The sequence below is a fragment of the Anopheles aquasalis genome, chromosome X, assembly GCF_943734665.1.
Source record: "Anopheles aquasalis chromosome X, idAnoAquaMG_Q_19, whole genome shotgun sequence".
Classification (NCBI taxonomy): Eukaryota; Metazoa; Arthropoda; class Insecta; order Diptera; family Culicidae; genus Anopheles; species Anopheles aquasalis.
Window position 1 is genome coordinate 7,769,293 of NC_064876.1, and position 21,743 is coordinate 7,791,035.

Sequence of the window (21,743 nt, forward strand, 5' to 3'; positions counted from 1 at the left end):
ACGTGATTGAGGTTCCTTTTTGTTAAAAAGTTTCAAATATTATCCATTTATTTTTGTATAAATGATCGTGTACGCTTGCTGACAAAAATTCACCAAAAGATATTTTTTATATTTGCTTGACGTTTGAAGTCGTACGTATACACCAATTAATATCATGTCCTTGGCGATTCAGTTATGCCGATCGTGGTTATCAGAGAAGGACGACCGGAAATCTGTGTATATTGTTATTAAATATTATATTTTATTTTATTTATTATTATATTATTTTATAATTATGTTTATATTGTTAACATGCAACATGATTTTGCTTCCATCTAACGGTACATTCAAACCCAAACCACGGATTTCGCCTTTCGCGCCGCGTTTGACATTGCTTTTCGCTGCGTTTCGCCGCGTTTCGCCCAAAAAATGTAAAATTCTACATTGCTCCGCAGCGCAAGGCTCCGTTACGAACGCTCGTTTACGTGCTTGGTATGCAGGGCCCAGTGCAATCCCATACATTCCACCACCGTTTGACAGCTACGCTCCGCAACGTACGCAGCGTTACGCGCCTGGTTAGCAGAAGCCTTAAGTCCATTCCTTCCGCACGCGCTATATACACTGACTGACAGCACGCAACGAAGGACAAACAGGCAGGTGAGGTTGCTCTCTGCCTCACAACCGGCACATTCACACTCTTCCACATTTTGCATTGCATCAGGTAAGACAATCCTGTCGGACGATCTCGATGCTTCTACCACTCCAAAAAGGCGTATATGTCTTGTTTCGGTTCGACTTTTTCAAGGTACGCGGCGAGGACGCGTGGCGCTGTAAGCTAGAGGAGCTTAGAGGAGTCTTGAAGCCCCACCACACGATGAAAAGCATTTTGATTACGGGTTGCAATCGGGGTCTCGGATTGGGACTGATCCGGTCGTTGCTCCGACAGCAGCAACATCAGCAACCGGAGAAAATAATCACGACGTACCGCGTACCGGAAAAGTCCAAGGTAAGGAGGAGTTGAAGACGTGTGTTACCTGTTAGTTTGGTTCGTTGCCGTGCCAAGAATGCTGCCAGTACGATAGTGAGGAGAGTCATCGTGATCGGGATCGCGAGTGGGGTGTAAAAAAGTAGTGACTTACTGTTCAGCGGCGCCATCGGTTTTACTGTGATGCTGATACTGGTTGATGTGAATGAGTATGTTTTGTTGGCTCACTCCGATGGCTTCCCGCTTCTAGATAGAGGTGCGAATGTCTGCGAAACGTTGCCGCCGGTTAAGCGATGTGTGCGGCTGTCAACTTCTTCTTCAGTGAGGATTTACTCCAGTACGGCTATTGAATCCAGGTTCCTGGGCCTTGACTAGCTATTCTGGAGATGTAGACCTCTGCTATAATAGAGACCGGCGACTGTGGCCATATGTCCCAATTCTCTGTGTGCAGCTGTCAACGGACCTCGTGGTAGAGAAGAGCACAGATTCGATTCCTTTTTCTTCTTTTTTTTTTTATTTTCGGCAGCCTTTTTTAACGGGGCCCGACCGGTCACAGCAACTGCCACTTCCTTAGACTTCACCCCCTTCACTATTGGTAGCACCTCAGGATCTTCTTGCTCGCCAACGAACTCTTCATCTCTCTTCGAGCCAGTTTCCGCGATCTCAGTAGCTTCCGCCTCCTTGAAGATTCTATTGTCGTGAAAAGCAGATTCAACCCTTTTCTACGCATCTCGCCCATCCTTGGCATCCATCACTAACCAATATAAGTGCGTTTCTAAACTCAAACATATCGTCGTAAGAGATCTCTCCTTCACAAACTCTGTAGCCCCTAATGAACCTTCGTCACTCTTAACAGCTTCCCAGCATCCTTCTTTCATTAGAATCTTTTTCACTTCTAAGGTTGCTTCCAGACGGTAAACGAATGCATCGCGAAAGTTTTTGCTCAGACTGAGCAAAAACTTTTGCGAAAGCGTGTGTTCTTCGACAGACCTCCGCCAGAGGGCTTTTTTTTATATGAAATGACAGCTTTGACAGCAGTGTTCGTTCTTTCGCGATGCATTCGCTCCCTACACGGGCATCCAAGCTATCGCGATCAAACTTTCGCGCACTTGTATGGAGATGACGTTTATTCGCCTCGTCGTCGCGATACTTTCGCGATACATTCGTGCTCGTTTAGACGCAATCTTACTACTTGAAACCATTTTCTCACACAGTTCTGGTTACATTCAGTACTATTTTCCAATCACACAAAGTTCTTCAGAATTCACATACAGTATTCTGAACTATTCTTCGATCAAACAGTTCTTGAGAAATCATTCACACATTATTCTCTAAACTGGACATCTTCTGGAAATCACACAGATTCCCCTCGATCTCGATCACATAGATCTTCCTCGAAATCTTCCTCGTTTTGAACAGATCCCAACGATTCTTTAATCACACTGATTTCCTTAAATTTCGATCACACAGATCTTCCTCGAAATCTTCCTCGTTTTGATTCTTCTTTCAATGTGCACTATGTTGCTGGGCCCATAACCTATTGGAGCAACGCAAAACACGTCTTGTACACAGACGAGGAACAAGAAGAATGAATTTTATTAGCTTCATAGGTTACTTAGAATTGGAATTTGATTACAATTCACCATCAAACGTGAACGCGTAAGACGATATCACGCACTCATCAAAAGTTCCGTGAAAGTGTTAATAGAAAAGAGGGAACAATAAATGCCACCGTGGCTTACTTAAACGCACACTATGCATTTTAATTAGCCATTATGGCGATCGGAGAATACACTTCTCCACAAAAGTGAATGTCTGTTGGTGTCTCGAGAAATTCTCAGAAAACTGCTGGGATGCCTCAAAATCGTCCCACAAAAGTGAGTACACAGCACGCGTGTTCGTTTTGTATTTCAGTTTTTATTCAACTTCCTTCGACACTTTTTGTTGTTTTCAGTATCGCGTAGCAAATGATAGGGCACATTTTTATAACTTCTGCCAACCGTCGTGGCATTTAATTCACTAAATTTTGCGTAGAATCTGCTGAAATTGTACTCCATGCTTCATTTAGTTTCTTCTCCAGATCCAAATGGCTTGTAATTTGTGTTTTACGAATATTACGTTCCAGGAAATCCAAACCATGTTCTATGGGATTCAAATCTGGATTTTGGGGCGACGATTTTAGCTAATGGGAAGTGTTGTATAATAATGTTTTTATTTAACGCTAATTTAACACTGTGTGTTTTGGATCGTTGTCTTGTTGGAACCAATAATCCTGAAAAATCCCCAAGTTTTCAACAATTGGGCCTAAATTATTCTTTAATATGTTGATGTAAACATATTGGTCCATGATTTCATTACTGATCTGAAGATTACCAACCCTATTTGAAATACAAAACGAACATGCACCCCAAAACTAGCACACCTCCTCCGTTATGCTTGTCCGTCTTTGCGGTGTACTTTGGGTTCAAGCCTTCCGAGAGTGCCTCCCAAACTTAGATTCTACCATCCCACCCGAAAATGTTAAATTTACTTTCGTCTGTACATAAAACATTGTTTGGTGGGTGGTTTGCACATTTTTTTAACAAATTTTAGGCGACGGTGGCGGATAATAGGACTGATGTGTGGCTTTTTGCGCCGGTTGTAAGCCTTGTAGCCAAATGTGTGAATCATAAGGCGCACTGTTTCACATGATATTACAATAACGTGCCTTTCGTCAAGCAGTGTTGCCACAGTTTTCGTGTTTATCTTTGACTCCGCATCCACAATCCTTTTAATTGCCCGTCACATACGGTCTGTACGTACCGAGGGCCGATCGTTTGTAGGCAAATTAGATACACGCCCCTCATATTTGTATCGCTGGATGACTGGATGGATATTTGTTAAATCATCAATTTCGGTGTCCCTTTTACTCAGCGGGCCCTACAATCTTGTAATATCTTGTCTTTTAGAGACTGAAAGTTATTTTCGGACTTTTGTTTTTATTATGGTAAACTGCAGTCGATTTTGAAGCTTAAAACTGTTCACCACAAAACCATCTCAACCACCGAGCATATTGCACCCAAACGATCATTAACCCATCAATTAAACATTAATCTATGATCCAAAACAAAACAAAAACGTGTACTGTGTACTCACTTTTGTGGGACGATTTTGAGGCATCCCAGCAGTTTTCTGAGAATTTCTCGAGACACCAACATCGGACGGCATCGTATTAATGGTCAATTGATTGGAAACAGGTTAAAGCATAATTGATAATTTTCCCATATTTTTTATTCGATTCTAGGCACAACAAAAGGCATTTATTCCTAAAATTGCTCGCTGTGTATTCACTTTTGTGGAGAAGTGTAGATCCTGTTAAGGTGGGTCCGATCCCCCTTAAATGAACCACCTTCCAAGTAGTAGTAGTAGTAGTATTTGTATTTATTGTCTGGATATTATATATGGATACAATGACGTGATATTATTAGTGAGGCCGGGTTTGTCCCCTTTCAGCTCTGTTTTGATTATTAATCTTTTACGTTTGGATTTTTCTATTCGTTGTTTTTATCTGCTGTTTTGAAGTTTGTATTAGGGAAAACTATTGTAAAAACCCTATGTTTTGTATGTGCTAACCTATGGTTAGTCTACACTAATGCTATTATTTACATATGTACAACCACCTTCCATCCCAAACCTAACCCTACGGTAAATTCATTGAACTAATCAGCTATTTAACTGTCTCAGAATTGAATAATTGCTTGTTGCACAACTGTTCTTGTATTTGTTGTTGATCTTGTTGATGTGTGGTAGGATTTTGTTAATTCCTGCTCTAATGTGTACGTCAAGCGTACTATGCCACGGGGGTAGGTTAAAGATAATCTTTAAGTACTTATTCTGAATTATTTGTAGTCTATTTTTGTGCGTTGCTGCACATTCTTTCCAAACTGGAGAAGCGTATGTAAGAACAGGGCGTATTATAGATGTGTAAATAAGGATTTTGATTTTTGTGTTTAGCTTAGCTTTCCTATTAATAAAACCGTATAGAGTTCTGAGCATTTTTTCACTTTTGAGTACTGTAGATTCAATATGTTTTTGGAAAGTTAGTCTTGGGTCTAGTGTAATTACTAAATATTTGACGGACTTATTCCATGAAATTTCTGCATCGCCAATTTGAGTACATTTACTTGGTAATCGTCGGGTACTGGTACGGCGTGTGAAGAAGATAGCTTCCATTTTTTCTTTGTTGAGCTTAATTTTCCAATTTTTATAATATATAATTATACGTCTGCTTCAAGGTGGTTTACGATTCAGACTGACTTTATATTTAAAAACCACAAATATACAACTATTCATTACTAATACTACCTTAATCCTAAGTCTACACTACTCTACAATACAAGCCTAACCTACCAACTATAACTCCTCCCCTATAAGTACAATGCACGTCCTCGTGCTTTCAATTATTCAACTGTTTAATTCGTTTAATTTTTGATTTGTGTCTTTTAGTGCCCTTTGTATCCTTGAAAGTTTTCAGTGTTATTTCACTTTTAATTCGTTATGCCGAATAATAGAAAATAATTTGATACTGCTATGTACAATCTTGGAAGTATGTAAGCCTGTTTTCCTATTTTTTGCAAAGTAGGTACAAACCAATCCCTATTGTTCAATGTGTTCACTGTTACTGTATGATGTGTCTCAGCTTTCTGCGATGGGTAATATTCACGAAATTAAATTTTTTATTTTTCAAAAAAAAATAAATTCATTTTCATAATCGATAATTGCATTAAACTGTGCAAGTGTCTCTGAACCAATGAGAAAGTCAAAATAATCGCGAAATTTAAATTCATAGAATTCTAACGGTGTACAAATGTTAGGAAAAAGATCATTTTTTTCCATTTTAGAAACTTTGTTAGAGCTGCATACATTTTTAATAGATATTTGAGAAGTTGGTTGGGTGTATTTTATAATGCCATGTGGTACAATGTTTTTGTTCGCACCCGTATCTTTTGTTATTTTCAAATTAAATCCTTCTAGTTCTTTTAGCAGAATGTCTTTCATTTCTTCGAATGTTTGCGGGTTGCTTCCTACGCATAACACATCTTTTGTCCTACCCGTTACTTTGTTTTTGACAATGTTGAAAAATATTTCATTTTTCTCCTGCATTACTTGTCCTTGAAACAGTTCCAGTGCCTGTTCTGTGGTCTCTTGCCAAGCGCAGAGTTGACGCCCATTTCCATCGAACTCAGGTAGCAGCTTAATAGCATCAGGGATTAAACAATCCATCGATTCGCTCTGCGTTGTCGGTCGCTGGTCGTTGATCTCTGCGTTGATCCGTCGGTCGATCAGGCATCGCTCGATCCGTTGAAATTTCTTGCTGTGATCCGAAAGTATTTGGTGGCAAATGTTCACTATTTCCTCAAGTTTTTGGTAGATTTGATCCATTTCACTTTTTTTTTCTTCAATCCAAATTCACTCCGAATGATGAGCTTAACCGGGTTTCCGTGAGTGCGATTTCACTTAGAACTATCGCTACTCTGGACTTGTGAAAGTAATTTCTCTAAGAACGATTACTTCACTTTAGTAGTCCCCGGTAAAGTCAATTCACTTAGGACATTCGATTCACTTTTTCCAGTCTAAATTCACTGTCGAATGTTCAACTTTACATTTACTCCGTGAGCGCGATTTCACTTAGAACTATCGCTACTCTTGTGAAAGTAATTTCTCTAAGAACGATTACTTCACTTAAGTCGTCGTGGGTGAAGGTGATTCTCTTAGAACATTCACGCTTCACTTTTGCCGGTTCTTTTTCTTTGTCACGAAAGCGGCGAGGCCTCAACTTAAAATCGACACGCGGCACGATTTTAATGGTTACCCGGACCTACTGTAACACAAGTTTTCTTTGTCTTGTGTTTTTGCACTGTCTTCGTACTCAAAGGCCGGACGGCTGCGCCAATTATACGTCTGCTTCAAGGTGGTTTACGATTCAGACTGACTTTATATTTAAAAACCACAAATATACAACTATTCATTACTAATACTACCTTAATCCTAAGTCTACACTACTCTACAATACAAGCCTAACCTACCAACTATAACTATATGTTATGGTTTTTGAGGCTGTTGTTCAAGTTCCTAATGATGGGGTTAGGATTTTTATTAGTAGAACTGATTGCAAAATCATCCCCATACAAGTACTGACTGCATTTGGGAAGAGTAGGTATGTCCGATATGAATATGTTGATAAGGCAGATAAGAACTATAGCTTTTCTAGGGAGGTTTTTGATTGTTTTGTTGTTGATGTTGTCGTAGCCCGTAGATTTTTTTGGTCTTGAGATTTCGTATTATTTTGGCTATTTCTTTAGGTTTGGTTAGTGACGTGTTTGATGGGGAAGTGGAGTTCGCTATTGCCTCAAAGTTTTTTAAAGCCTTGTTGACCGTTCTCTCGTGCCGGCTCAATGTGTTGTATGTCTTTCGTTTCGTTGTATCGTGAGCGCTTTCGAATTGTGTTTTTAGAGCAGCGCATTTTTCTTGAGCATTAACGAGTGATTGATTCCCCGCTTGCGGTGGTGGGATGCTACTTTGTTGTTTTTTTACTGTTTTCACCAGCTTCCACAGTTTATTCGTGCTTTTCTCATCTTGGTTTATTGTTTCAAGGGTTTTGTTCCATGCGTCGTTTCTAACTGTTGCTAGTTTTTTCCTGTATTAGGGCAACTAGTCCGTCGAACATGAATTTAGAAAATTTATCTAATCTATTCCTTTGCCATTTTCGTCTGAAACTGTTTTTTATTCTGATGAGATTGGTTATGTCGTCCGGCGTTTTGATGTTACTAGGTAAGCGGCCCGGTTACAGAGCTACGCACGAAAGCAGGAATATTTTGAATTTCATTATTTTTCTCTTTCCCTTGCATACAAAAATGCTCTTCCATGTCATTCTAATGTTCTCATCTCTACTGTACCCATCTCTACTTTATAAAAGATGCTCGATAGCTACACATTTTTGTTATCTTCACGGCATGAACATTGCTGCTGGCGAATGCAGCGGTTGATAAGCCAACTCCCAGCCATGTGCTCTGATAGCTAAACCGCCCGGTTACAGAGCCTCGCTTGAAAAAATGATTGTATGCAATTATTCCTTTTCCATTTCTCACCAAACAATCAAACATGTCCCTCCATTCCATTTTAACCATTTCCATGTTGACTCATTTTCAATTTGATTCCTTACAATTCCGAGCGTTTGCTCGTTATGTCGCCGGAGGAAGGGCTATCGTGGTGCAGCGACTGACCTTGGGCCAGGTTGATTGTCATTGCCTCCCGGTTCAGGTCCAGGTCCTGCAAGTTGTCACCGTATGGAACAGTAAAGCAGGCGCGCCCCATTGACCAGCTCCCGTTCAGCTTTGCCGCATCCGTGTCTATGTATATCGCCTCAATTTTTTTCAGTGCACCTTGATACCGGAAAGGTGAAACATTTCCTTATCGGTAGCCACTCCACAATGCTGTCGTTGATGGATGTCTGGCCCATCTTTTTGATTTTCGAAGAGCATAATTTTACCCTTGATCCTTACACATGCTGTAATGGTTTGTTTCATCATTTGATTAGCCGTTGTCTTCGGTACGATCTGGCGATAATCAAACAGCCCTACAGCATATCCACCGAACAGCCGAAACCTGCCGATAATATTTTGCACTCGCATGCATTGCCCATGGCAAAAGCACGTGAGACAACACCAGAGCCAGAACAATCTTCGATTGGCTTCGGATTCTAATGCAAGGAATACAAAGATGACTCTTTAGGAACAGGAGCTTCTATCAGGTCCACGTGTAATATCTGGCCCATCGAGGCGGGCAGGACCGTTCTGATAGCATAGAAGCAATGGCAGACGGAGAGTGAACCATTCCTCCTACCGCGATTGTATTTTGTCGCATGCAGCGAGTGCAGTGCGCGTTTGCCTGTGGCATTATGCCTTGACGGCCAGCGACTTTATGGTACAGGATCGGTGCGCGTTAATATGTCGTATGCCTTAGTATGTCGGGTTCGGTTCTGCATATCGAGTTAAATCGAGTGTAGTTAAGATTTGAGTCAGTTGGGAGATTCGAGCCATTTCATTTGCATTGTTTCCCCAAATCTCTCGAGTCGCGTGCATCGAAATAGATCGATCCCTAAATGCTGATAAATCTGATCAATTAGCAATCGAGCATAAGTCATAAGATTACTTAAACAGTGCGGTTCCATTTGAGGAAAGGACAGTAAACCATTCCTACCGCGATTCCATTCTGGCGCATACACCGAGTCTCTTTATTGTTTGCTTGTTCCATTAGGCCTTGCAGGCCAGTGGCAACATATCGATATCGATCGGCAATATATCGATAAAATAATCATTGGATGCATTTTTTTTGCTTTTCCATTTCGCGCGCACGTTTTTGAAAAACCAAGTTGCCTGCGCGATTCGCTCTCCACCAAGGCGCGCACTGCTCTCCCGTGCGCCTTATGCCCGCGCACTCTCTGACCGCCGTGGTCGCATACGGCAAGTGCAGTGCCCGTTTGCTTGTCCCATTAATGGGACATAATTATGCCATAATTATGCCTTGCCAGACGGTGCCCTAACCGATTTTCACGAAAATCAAATCGGAAATATCAGTAAAATTGGGTTTTCCATTCATTTTCCTGCTGCAAGAAAATCATTTAATGCATTTTTCGCTTTTCGATTTCACGCGCACGTTTCTGCAAAACCAAGTTGCCTGCGCGATTCGCTCTCCGGTTTCTCCACCACAGCACGCTCTGCACTCGCGCGTTTTTTCCTCTCGCCTACTGTACGCTCGCGTACTCTCGCTTCGAGCGGTGGGGAAATATCGCGCGCGGAATTTTGTCTCGCTCGCGCTCGTTGAATGCACATGTATTGCATCTCGTTCGGCGTCGCTCTCTCCTTCTCGTTCGCGCCAACGTCGTAGATGGTCATTTGCGGTCTAGCTCGGCGTCGCTCGGCGTCGCTGGGCGTCGCTGGGCGTCGCTCGGCGTCGCTCCGAATCAAAATTTGTATAGTGATAGTGGCTAGGAATTATTTTAGGAACTGCTAACTCTTGGGCTGCTTTGATTGTTTCTGTTAGGGAGTTTATTAACTCATCGATCCCAGCAGGCGGAATTGTTGCGCGACCCCTGGTTATCCATACATAAGGACCCCTGGTTACCCAAGAGTGCCCCCCCTGGTTAAGGAAACGGCTTAAGTATGGTTAACCAGGGATGCTCATTCTCGGATGAATCGGATGAACCGGATGTGCGTGTATTGGTGAAATGTGCGTCGCAGTGGTGTGCGTGTGATCGCATCGTGCCCCCCTAGGTTCACCCCACTCCCCTCCCTACCCTACCCTTCCCTCCTCCCTCCCTACCCTACCCTCAACCCCCTGCATCTTTCGGATGTGCGCATAAAATGTTCTCACCATTCGCAATTTCATTTTTGATAATATTTATTCACACTTTTTTAAAACTCAATCACATAACACTAGCACCAAACATACCTCATCCTTACAATGCTTCCTTCCTTCGTTGGCCGTATAAGGACCGAAAAGTACGTTCCCATAGACGGGCCGTTCGCATGGACGGCACACATTCACACATACCGCTTACTCACGGCTCGCAGCTCTCGGAGGGCTAGAAAAACACAAAAAGAAGATTTTTTCACTTTTAAAACACTTGTAATACCTTTATAATCATTTAGAAACACTTTTTACTCACCGTAAAACGTTTTCACAGCGTTTTCCGATCTCCTGGCGATGCATGTACCGGAACATTCTGGAAAGAGGCAATGGTACGGCATCGGACTTGATCGTCCAAATATCAGTTTAATTACTCACCAGATCACGACGAATCGTTCGGCCACTGCTGCTGTATCTGATAAATGATCTGTAAAGAATGGAAAACCAACAAAATGTGTTAAAATTATGCATATTTTTGGCAAACTTACCAGCAGCGCGATCATCAGCATCCGACCAGCTTTCCAACCTAACAAACACGTTTGACAGTTCCTTCTCCGTCCTTCTCTCTCGCTTCTTTCGTATGGGGTTATCGTGAAAGTTCTGTTGATCCTCATCTCAGTACAAAATGTTCAACATTGCTTTGAAAATTGTTATAACCTGAACGTAATGCATTGTTATAAATTGATTTGATTTTAAAAATGTTTTTAAACATGTTTTAAGCGGTGTTTTAGGTATTTTCACTGAAAAACTTGACGCACATTTTCAGCTTTCGGAAAGACTCTTCGACCAATCTTATGATTTTCGGATCTGAGAGAGAGGTCTATCTCCGTCCTTTTCTCTCCTGTTCTTTTGGGTAGGGTTGATTTGAAAGTTCCCTAAATCACCATTTCACTCCAAAATGCACATTTTTTCACAAAAAAGTGTTTTAACCTGAATGAAATGCAGTGTGATGCTTTGTTTATTCATTAATACTAATTTTAAAAATGTTTTGAGGGGCGTTTCAAGTGTTTTTCACCGAAAAACATGCTGTTCGTTTTCTCTTAGGAGAAAAGCCCAGAGAGCTGCCTGGGTCACTTTTCGTCAAAGCTCAAACTCGATCGCATACAGATGTAATCGCGTTGAGCACCGCGTATCTTTACACGGATGATCCTCGCAGGATCATTCGAAGAGCGAGAAGGGAAAAAAATCTGCCTAAAGCCAGTGGAGGGTAGCAACATGGATGACTCGGGGGTGGCGCGAAGAGCGAGAAAGGAATAAAAAAATCCGTCTGAAGCAAAAAGAGGATAGCACCACGGGTGAACCGAGAGGGGCACGGAGAGTGAGAAAGCAGAGAAAAATTAGCTTGAACCAAACAAGGATAGCGCGAAGGATGTTGCATGGTGCTCACAATTTCACCCCCCGGGAGGGGAAAATGTCCGCGGGATCCCTTCCTCGGTTGCCGCGCAGGCAGAGGGGTAAAGATTGAGTGCTCGCGGACGTACCTCACCCCCGCGCTCACCCTGTTTTTACGTCTATCGACCACAAACTGCCCGAAATTGAGTGACCTGTGTTACTTGGGACCTCTTGTCATCAAGTCGAAGAGGGTCTTTCCGGCCCAGTTATTGCTTTGACCATTCCATACTTTGTACCTAGCATTGAGATCACCACATATAATGAATTTTTGCTTAATCTTCTCGAGCGTTTGTATATCGTAAGAAAAACAAGGTTGGCTTTTGTTTCCTCCTGGGTGGTAGATTGATATGACTGTGAGCGGACCATTCAATGTTCGCACTGTAATACCAATTGCTTCTATGGTTTTCAATCCATGCCAGCTAAGTAACTGTGTGGTCAAGTTCCTTTTGACAATAATGGCCACACCACCTTTAGCGCCGCTTGTCCTATCTAGGCGATGTACACTGTACCCTGGAATGCTAAATTTCATCTCGGGTTTCAGGAACGTTTCAGATATTGAGCAAATATCTACGTTTTGTATTGACAAAAAATTTGTCAGTTCAAATTTGTGTCGTGAAATGCCGTTGGCATTCCACTGTGCGAGTTTGATGTCTTGTGGCGAGTAGTTCATAGCGAGCAGTATTTGTGAACTATCTGAAAGATTACTTTAATTTGATCTTCTTTCGTTCGGCATTGCTTCATGGACGCAAATGTGTCCGTTACGATATTAATAATTTCATCAGGGCCAAATAAGCCCTCATTGGCGTTTGTGTTTGTGGCTTGTTGGATAGGCCACTGGGCTGCGCCTTGGAACGATCGATGTGCAGTCGTTAGAGTGCTCGGGAATGTATTTTCGTTGAACTGTGGAGGTAGTTGTGCGCGCATCATTTTGGGTTTTGGCATTGGTCGTGCCGGGCATTTGCTGTAATTAGCAATGTGATTTCCGTTACAATTAGCACACCTTAGTAGGTGCACTGCTATTTGGTTGTGTTCGTTCGGGGCTGGCTGGAGCTGGCTGGATTGGTTGGCTGTTAGTGGGCATTGTGCCGATAGATGATCTTGAGCGCACTTTGTACATTTAGCAGCTCGATTGCAGTTATTGGCCCCATGACCATACAATTGGCATCGTTTGCATTGCATGATGCCGCTCCTATTCACGTATCGGTGCCAGTAAACCCTTTCGTGGTCCAGGCCCGTTATTTGTCTTAAGAAACTGATGTTAGTTTCCCCTTTTGCGAAGTGCAGCAGGAGGAGCGCTTGCTCTTCGTATTGTTTCGTTCTGATGTTCAGTTTAGCTATTTTGCACGGATTTACGTTCTGTGCGTGTAAAATGTCTGCTACTTGTTCTATCGGACGTTCAGATAGTCCACTAAGAACGTATTTGGTTGTTTTTTCTTCTTCCAGTTGGAAGGTATGATATTGGGTGTTGGTTGCGTGTAGCTGCTTCAATATTTGCTTGTGACCTTGAACGTCCGCCGCTCTGATGACGATTCCCGCTTTGGCGTGGTTTAAGGTGTAGTTCACTACACCAGCGTTGATGACTGTTTTGTGCACTAACGCCATCGAATTGCACTGTACCGTTATTGGCGGTGTTTTAACATTTGCCTTTTTCGCTTGGGAAAGCCCTAGCTGTGACCTTGGTACTTTGTCATCGCCGTCGTTAGCTGGAGAGTCGGCTAGTAGTGCGTATTTGTTGGGCGACGCAATGGTATTCGTGAAACTACTTGAAACAGGTTTGTTTATTACCTGCATCGTGGTGGCTCTTTTCCTCTTAGGTTCCATTCTGCCCACAGTACCTTTTTTCCTTTTTGGTGCCATTTCAGCCAGGCACCGGGCTGGCTCCTTGCTTCACTCACTCGTATTATTCTGCAGAAACGCTCTCTGATCCTCGATAGGTGTTTATCGCTTGCTGGTCCACAGTCGACTGACCACCTTCCAAGACTACATGGGACTAAACTCTCCAATTTTCGGTTCAATTAATATAACTATGGCACTACCGTTGAATTTCACGCTTTTCTTTACTCTCCTTCTCTGATAGGAACTGCTGGCGCTGGCCAAACAGCACGCGCAAATCATTCCATTGCATGTCGGTGCGTACCGAAGCAGCTTTTTCGACTTACAATGACTCGAATCCGAATTCGTACGGCTAACCCCACGCCAGCTACGCTACGCAAGCTCATGCTCATACAGCTTAATTAAATGCACATTATGCAGTTATGACAATTGATTCGAGTAGAGCAACTATCACTTGTTATGACTGATATCACCTTCTTGGAAAAAGTTAATTAGTTTCGGCTTGGCGATGATTTTAAGGGGGCAAAGTCTGTTCGCACCAATCTGCACAGACCGATTCCGAATTCGTACGGTAGCGAACGACATGGATTATTCCATTTTTAATGATACGATTTGTATTTCTATGGTTGGTTATGTATAATAACAATGTCTAGTAATAAAAAAATGTGTGAAAATCCCTTTTTTACAGATAAAATATTCAATTTTTTGCAACCAATTTCATCTTCGTACACTTTTTTTTATCAGTTTTATGTAAAAAACAGACACTTGGACCATATGACCAGTATTACCAGTGTATTCCCTGATTATTGGAAATGCTTTCTAGCTGCCTCAGCATGCTTTTGGTATGATTTTGCCGTTAAAACCGCCAGAAATGTTGCCTTACTCCGCTCTGAGACGCTACTGTTGCTGCTTCTTAGCGCCTGTTTGTTGGAAATTTTATGAAAAAATCGTTTAAAACTCATTCAGAATGTTTAAAAGAACATACTGATGCATTATGACATCAATTAACGGTAGGTTTACAACACCTTTCGACGATATGCAGCATCCCAACATTACTGCATCTTCACCATTGGCCGTACGATTTTTGGATTCAATTCGTTCTGCGGCTGTCGACAAAAAAACCGCGACTATCTGTGGCCATGATTTGAAATTTAGATTCACCATTGATTATAACATCTTCACATAACGATGAAACAAAATTTTGCTAGACAAAAATCCTAAACCGAACTCAACGCAAGAAATCGTACGGCCAGCGTCGACCATTGTGAAGATGCAGTAATGTTGGGATGCTGCATATCGTCGAAAGGTGTTGTAAACCTACCGTTAATTGATGTCATAATGCATCAGTATGTTCTTTTAAACATTCTCAATGAGTTTTAAACGATTTTTTTCATAAAATTTCCAACAAACAGGCGCTAAGAAGCAGTAACAGTAGCGTCTCAGAGCGGAGTAAGGCAACATTTCTGGCGGTTTTAACGGCAAAATCATACCAAAAGCATGCTGAGGCAGCTAGAAAGCATTTCCAATAATCAGGGAATACACTGGTAATACTGGTCATATGGTCCAAGTGTCTGTTTTTTGCATAAAACTGATAAAAAAAGTGTACGAAGATGAAATTGGTGGCATCGGTGATACGAGCCCGAAATCATCAAAAAATTGAATATTTTATCTGTAAAAAAGGGATTTTCACACATTTTTTTATAACTAGACATTGTTATTATACATAACCAACCATAGAAATACAAATCGTATAATTAAAAATGGAATAATCCATGTCGTTCGCTACCGTACGAATTCGGAATCGGTCTGTGCAGATTGGTGCGAACAGACTTTGCCCCCTTAAAATCATCGCCAAGCCGAAACTAATTAACTTTTTCCAAGAAGGTGATATCAGTCATAACAAGTGATAGTTGCTCTACTCGAATCAATTGTCATAATTGCATAATGTGCATTTAATTAGGCTGTATGAGCATGAGTTTGCGTCGCGTAGCTGGCGTGCGGTAGCCGTACGAATTCGGATTCGAGCCACTGTACCTTTACCCCTACTATTTTTCTGTTTCTCGCTTCAAATGGCCCCTGATTTCATCCGCTAGACCTGCGAGACTTTGCGCGGTACGATCAGCTGGTCCAGCAGGTGGACTCCATCGTACAGGGAGCCGGGCTGAATGTGCTGTTTAATAATGCGGGCATTTCACCCAAATCGACGCGACTCAACTTTACCAAATCGGAGGATCTAGTAGAGACGTTCGTGACGAATACGGTAGCGCCGATAATGCTGACGAAGGCGCTCGTACCGCTGCTGAAGCGGGCAGCTGATGGGCAACCTACTGCACCGGTCGGCCCCGGTCGGGCCTGTATCGTCAACATGAGCTCGATCCTTGGCTCGATTCAGTCAAACCGGGAGGGTGGTCTGTACGGGTACCGCACGTCCAAGGCGGCACTGAACGCGGCCACCAAGTCGATGAGCATCGATCTGCAGGGCAACGGCATTATGGCGGTGGTGCTACACCCGGGTTGGGTAAAAACCGATATGGGTGGTCCGAAGGCACCTTTAGCGGTAGACGAGAGTTGCGACGCGATGGTGCAAACGTTGCTCTTACTGAACCAATCGAACAACGGCCAGTTTCTACAGTACGACGGCACGGCACTGCCCTGGTGAGTTGACCAAATAGACTCCACCAATGGGTACCAGGCTGGTTACCGAGGATCGTGTTGTACCTTTTTTAAGTGCGTTTTCAATGAGCATAAACCCCGTTGAACTTATTCATCTTAATGAAATGAACAGATTAACATAAGGCTTGTTTAGTTTTGTGTTCCCTTCGCAGCACTTCGAGAAATGAATCGGGAGGCCAGTTTTGCAGAGAAATAGAGAAATATGCCTAGGACATTGCCTAGGAGATTCTCTTCAGAAACACTATTTATGCTTATGCTGTATTTCTGCTATTTAAAATCGCATCAGCAATACGGAGGCAAACATGAGCTTTTGGTTTTTGCTTATTCAACATACAGGACGAGGCAAAAAACTGCAACACAATTAAAGCACCATATTTTTTCATTTTTGTTTCGATTTTATTAACCCTGCTGTTACCCTCGGACCATTTGGTCCATTTCTGGTTGGCTTTTTTGTTATATCTTCAAAACTAAAATTCCGATCGTCTTGAAATTTTCGATATGGTGCTATTTTCGGCTAATAAGCATAAATATACATTTAAGTTCCTAAAAAGTATGATAGGGGTCGAGAAAAACAAAAACTTACTGATTTTATCCTCGTGGACCATTTGGTCCATAGTACATTTTCCTCTAATAGCAGTTATAATATCGCTATTCGTTAGCTATTGTTTGGACATTTCGACTCATACATGTACTACATAACACTTTTCTATCATTTTTACAAACATTCGACACATTTTTTCTCAGATTTGCTTTTACAGCACCGGCACTGGCCACCTTTTTAGGCTTGTTGAAGGTACTGCCGACGATGGTGGCGTTGACAAAAGCGATGAGCCCGATCGAGATTCATTAGTCAACGATCTGCTGAGGGAAGTTGTAGGGGATGAGCACATTTTTGGGAATAATTCCACAGATGAAGCCAGCCTTGCAATCGCTGTTCGTTGCTGCATGTGTTCATGGGCCAAATCAATCGCGAATTATCGTAAAAATTGTGAGCGTTTCACAGATTCACCTCACGAAGACTCCACAATGGATATGCCGGAAAATATAACATATGCGTTCAAAGCTTAAATATCTATGATATTAGCGAACACTACGGATGGCCATCGGTTTGTCTTTCTTCTTGAACTGTAGCAGCTGATCATTTGATCCACCGTATCCACACCACTTGAATATCGAAACACAATGATTAGCGCAATGCTATATCGATGGAATGAGAAAAAAAATCAAAACAAATCATCAAATCATCTTATCAAAAGCAGACGTTGATTGGTATTTTGGCGGAATGAAGGTTTTGTTCTTTCGAACAGTGCCAACGAGAGTTATCTTACGCTGTAAAAGAGTTTGGCCCAAATTGAACGTAGTGAAAAAATTGTCTGTTATAATATTATGGCCTTTCAAGGCATCGACCAAATCTAGAACCACTCGTTCGCTCGAGGAATGGTTTGTCGCTCTAAATCATTTGATTTTTTGCAACGAACAACGGATCCACCAACCTCAATTGATTCTCTTCATCACATTCGTCACTCAAACACGAATGCTGATACCTCCTTCCTCCTATCTACCACTTATCGTAGTCATTCCCACCGGATGGTCGACGACCACGCTTACCTAATGCAATAGTTTGGCTCGCTTTGTGGTTCCGGAATCGGCATATTAGATTGTTATGGCTACAATTTTAGATTGTAATGGCTGCGATATCAATTCGTTTTTACGGAAACTTCTCCCTCCTTTCATCTAGTGAACGTCCGGCAAATTTCGAGACGCAACGTGGTCGTATTTTGGCGCCCAAATTCGTTTATGTGATTTGGATTGCGAACCAATATTGCGAAATGTCGTTCTTTATATTCTATTATACCTATATAAACACATATAATGCAAAATAAGTCAATATCTTTTGCTTACAAAAGCCAAACAATTCATATTCAATCGTTTACAAAGCCATTTCCATAGAAAATACACCATGGACCAAATGGTCCGCGAGGATAAAATTAGTGAGTTTTTTTTAGGGTAACAGCAGGGGTAAGTATGTTTTTAGTTGAGTTTTTTTTCTTCGATGTATTAACTTTTGGATGAATTATGGTCTTCAGACCGAAGAAGAAACCATCGCTCGTTGCCCGCAGGGTGCTTTGTGGGATTTTGGCCAAAGTGTCTATAGGAAACAGGTGAAGTCATACCGAACAAAATTCGCTCGCGAAAATTAGAAAAATGAATGAAAAAAATTGTTGCCTATGTTTTGGTTGCGTTGGATATGCTCTGACAAGTAAGAAATCCGTTGGTATTCGCTTTGAGAAGTAAGAAATCCGTAAAGAAAGTTAAAGTTTTTCCAGTTTTTCAGTGCTCTGATTGTTCAACATTGTTGGTTTTAAGATGCCTTATAGATATTGCGTAGCTCCGTTTTGCAAAAATAACAATAATAATATCAAAAGGCTTGGCACGGTGGTTATGTTTCATTCCTTTCCGCAAGATGTGGAGTTAACCCGACAATGGGCAACATTTTGTAGAAAAGATGCAAATTGGCGTCCGTCTAAAAGTGGTGCTATATGTTCGGAGCATTTTAGGGCTGAGGATTATCAATTACACCAATCGCCACTGATTAAAAGCTATCATAATTTGCGATTATTGCAGACAACAGGTATGATACCTTGTTTACCTTTATTTGGACTTTTTATCTTAGATTAAAATGTTTCTTTTAGCTGTTCCTTCTATACTACAATGTAACAATAGTTATGCCGAAATAAACTGCATACTTTATTCTAAAAGAAAAACAAGTGTACGTATTTATTAGATGCGCAAATTTAAGTTTTTCAATGCAATGGAAATTATATTGGTAAGTGGATTTGTATCTGTGCCGGTCAGTGTGCAACCTTAAATTTGCGATGATTTACGCTCAACGGTGCCGGATGAAGTCGACCAGATGCTGTGCATTAAAGACGCTTTCACGGTGGATATACTATAGTAGTTGTGGCCGTCGAGGACCATGACAATGCATGGTAGTGAGTGGACACCGGTCCGGCGTACCAGCTACTCCTCGTGACCCGCATTGATCGTTCGAGCGTACGGTGTCGATCATCTTCTTGAACGAGTTGGCCGCTTTCATATAGTCGAAGCACCAGTCGGCGTAAAACAGCAGTATTTGCGGAGTTTGGCGGCTTTTGGGCAGGATGTTGCTCTCGTAGTACTTGGCGGTGATCGACAGCCGATGGTACAGGCTAATGTCCTGGTCGTGGAAGTTAAAGTTATGTGCATCGTAAAAGTGTTCGAACGGATCCTGGAACCGGTCGTGTGGTGTAATCGGGCCGCTCCCTATTCACGATTGCATCCTCGTTCGTTATGTACGGCGTATGCCTTCCGACGCTCCGAGTCGGAAAGTAGCTCGTATGCCTGCTTGATCTCGACGAACCGCTGCTCCGCCTAAAAGTGTTTTGATTTGTCCGGATGCCTGTTTGATACAGTCAGCTCAAGTCCTAGCACGCCTGTGGCAAGCAATCAATACGAACCCAGACAGAGTGCTGTTCGGATTCTTACCATTCCTTAGCTTGCTGTTTGTAGGCTCGTCGGATCTTCTGTAGTGTAGCCTTTCGCTCCACACCCACGGTGACGTACGGATCCTTGCTGTCGCACTGCACCAGCAGGACGATCACAAACACTGCCAGGCAAAGCCAGTGCACCATCATTCGAGGCATCCATCCTTGCTCACGCGGCGATGCGCTCTTGATGCGCCTTACAAAAGAAGACACCTGTTCCGACGGTGGCAAACTAGGAATAGGAGCGGATCTTCTTCCCTTATCACTCTTCCTTTGGATGCGCCTCGCGATTGGCAGACGATCCGAGCCAGCGTTCTTATATGATGAACAAAGCGCGCTGTAGCTGCCTTTATTCGGACAGAAGAACCCACTCCTTCTCCTTGCTGCTCCGTGTTCGGAACAAGCGAAGAGGTTTCACCTTCGCCGGATCTCTGGTCGGACACGCGACAACACCTTCCTTTGGACTGAGCATGTAGCGCTGATGTGATTGTCCATCATGCTCCGATCGTCTCCCTCGTTTTGTCCTTTGATTTGGTGGAAGCCGGATCCGGGCCTTTTCCACTCGTTTCAGAATCAGATATAGCCGGCGTTTTCGGCCCCTACTGACACGTTGTTAGCCACAGCGGGGCTGCTCGTTTGTTCTAAAATTAGAAAATGTATCATTTAAACGAGCAAAAGTAGATAATATACCTGATAAAATCATTGCTCTTTTTCGGATTCAAACGCACGCTGGTTTGGTGATGAACGTAAACAAGGCGTCGAATGTCAAAAAAAGAAAAAAAGCAAAAAAGAAAAAAAGTGCTATGACTTCACCTGTTTCCTACCCAATTGACCATAATTCGAGCAAATCAGGGGAAAAAAAATCGAGCAAAATTCGAGCCGAGCACGTGCTTTGGAAAAAGGTCGCAAGTGGGTCGCAATTCCCGTTCTCACCAAAGGGGCTGAAGGTTTTTGTTACCAACTTGCGACCTTTTTCTGAAGCTGCTCGAAGAAAGGAAGCAGCCTCGTGGTGGCTCGTGGCTGCGGTTGAGAGCAAAAAAAAGAGAATGGTCGGCCGCCGCCGGGCCGGTTCTCTCTCTTCCCGCTTCTCTTTTCTCTCTGTGTTCCTTTCTCCTTTTTCCCTCGCTCTGTGCTACAGCTGTTATTCTGTAGAGGGAACGACTTCGTCTTCGGTCATGGCTGTGGGGCCGTGGGTCGGTGTCTGTGTGATGGTAGTCGTGATCGGTGTTTCGCGGCTGGAATTATTCGAGAGAACGATTAATGCATGGCGATTATTTATTGAGAGAACCATACTTACCTGCCGATGTGGTTGTATTTCGTCGATGCGATCGGAACCAAACTTTGTGGCGGAGCACTTTAAACGCACAATAACACGGCGCACAATTTTACCAACTTGAAATCAATAAGTATGCATATCAATAAGAATATGCGAAACGGAGAGTGCTGTGCACATAGTATGAATAGTTTTGCTCTTTGTGCTCTTTTCCCAAATGTTTGTTCGATCATCAACTCGCGCTCCACGGTGTCCACCGCATAGAGATGGGGTTTTTCATGCTTCCCATCGCGTTGGGATGGACCGTTTAGCGCGAGCTCTAAGGATGATAAGGTTAAACGATACTGCGTGCTGATCAGGTACGATTGCTATTCGCAGCAGTAGCGTAATTGGCAGTGGGAAAAGCTGCGGAAAGGCTGGCATTTAGTAGCCGAGACGGAGCCGCGATCGGATGCAAATCGAGGCACATAAAGTTGCCCTTGTTACTGCAAAGTGTGCACTAGCTGAAGTGCATTTTTGCTAAGGCAGTCACACCTTGCATTGAAAACAAATGGATGGCATTTCAAGGACCGTAAATGATATCAATCAAAAGCACGATCTCCACCAGCAAGGCTCAACCACGGCAAGGCACGCTGCA

At 42.6% G+C, this 21,743-nt stretch overlaps 1 protein-coding gene, 1 long non-coding RNA gene and 1 pseudogene across 3 annotated transcripts; 1 reads left to right on the plus strand and 2 right to left on the minus strand.

The window, feature by feature from the left end:
• The first annotated feature begins 528 nt into the window (after nt 1-528).
• Nucleotides 529-17,141, plus strand: LOC126571074 (C-factor). Of its 2 annotated transcripts, XM_050229327.1 has the most exons (5): nt 583-700; nt 785-985; nt 13,881-13,932; nt 15,730-16,291; nt 17,054-17,141. In XM_050229327.1, coding segments are annotated over exons 2-5 (747 nt in total). In that variant the 5' UTR covers nt 583-700; nt 785-853; the 3' UTR covers nt 17,055-17,141. The 2 variants fall into 2 exon arrangements, with proteins under 2 accessions (XP_050085274.1, XP_050085284.1); XM_050229317.1 differs by lacking the exon at nt 17,054-17,141 and having other exon boundaries at nt 529-700; nt 15,730-16,431.
• Nucleotides 10,385-12,018, minus strand: LOC126571280 (uncharacterized). Its single transcript, XR_007607874.1, has 2 exons — nt 10,671-12,018; nt 10,385-10,586 (listed from the first exon to the last, which is right to left on the minus strand). It is a non-coding gene; the product is annotated as an uncharacterized LOC126571280 (long non-coding RNA).
• LOC126571147 (dnaJ homolog subfamily C member 16-like) lies at nt 16,654-19,992 on the minus strand (annotated as a pseudogene).
• Nucleotides 19,993-21,743: the final 1,751 nt, after the last annotated feature.

Coding starts and splice junctions, on each gene's coding strand:
- LOC126571074 (XM_050229317.1), top strand. CDS start 854: ATGAAAAGCATTTTGATTACGGGTTGCAATCGGGGTCTCGGATTGGGA. Junction 986..13,880: donor GCGTACCGGAAAAGTCCAAG/GTAAGGAGGAGT, acceptor CTTCTCTGATAG/GAACTGCTGGCGCTGGCCAA. Junction 13,933..15,729: donor AATCATTCCATTGCATGTCG/GTGCGTACCGAA, acceptor TTCATCCGCTAG/ACCTGCGAGACTTTGCGCGG.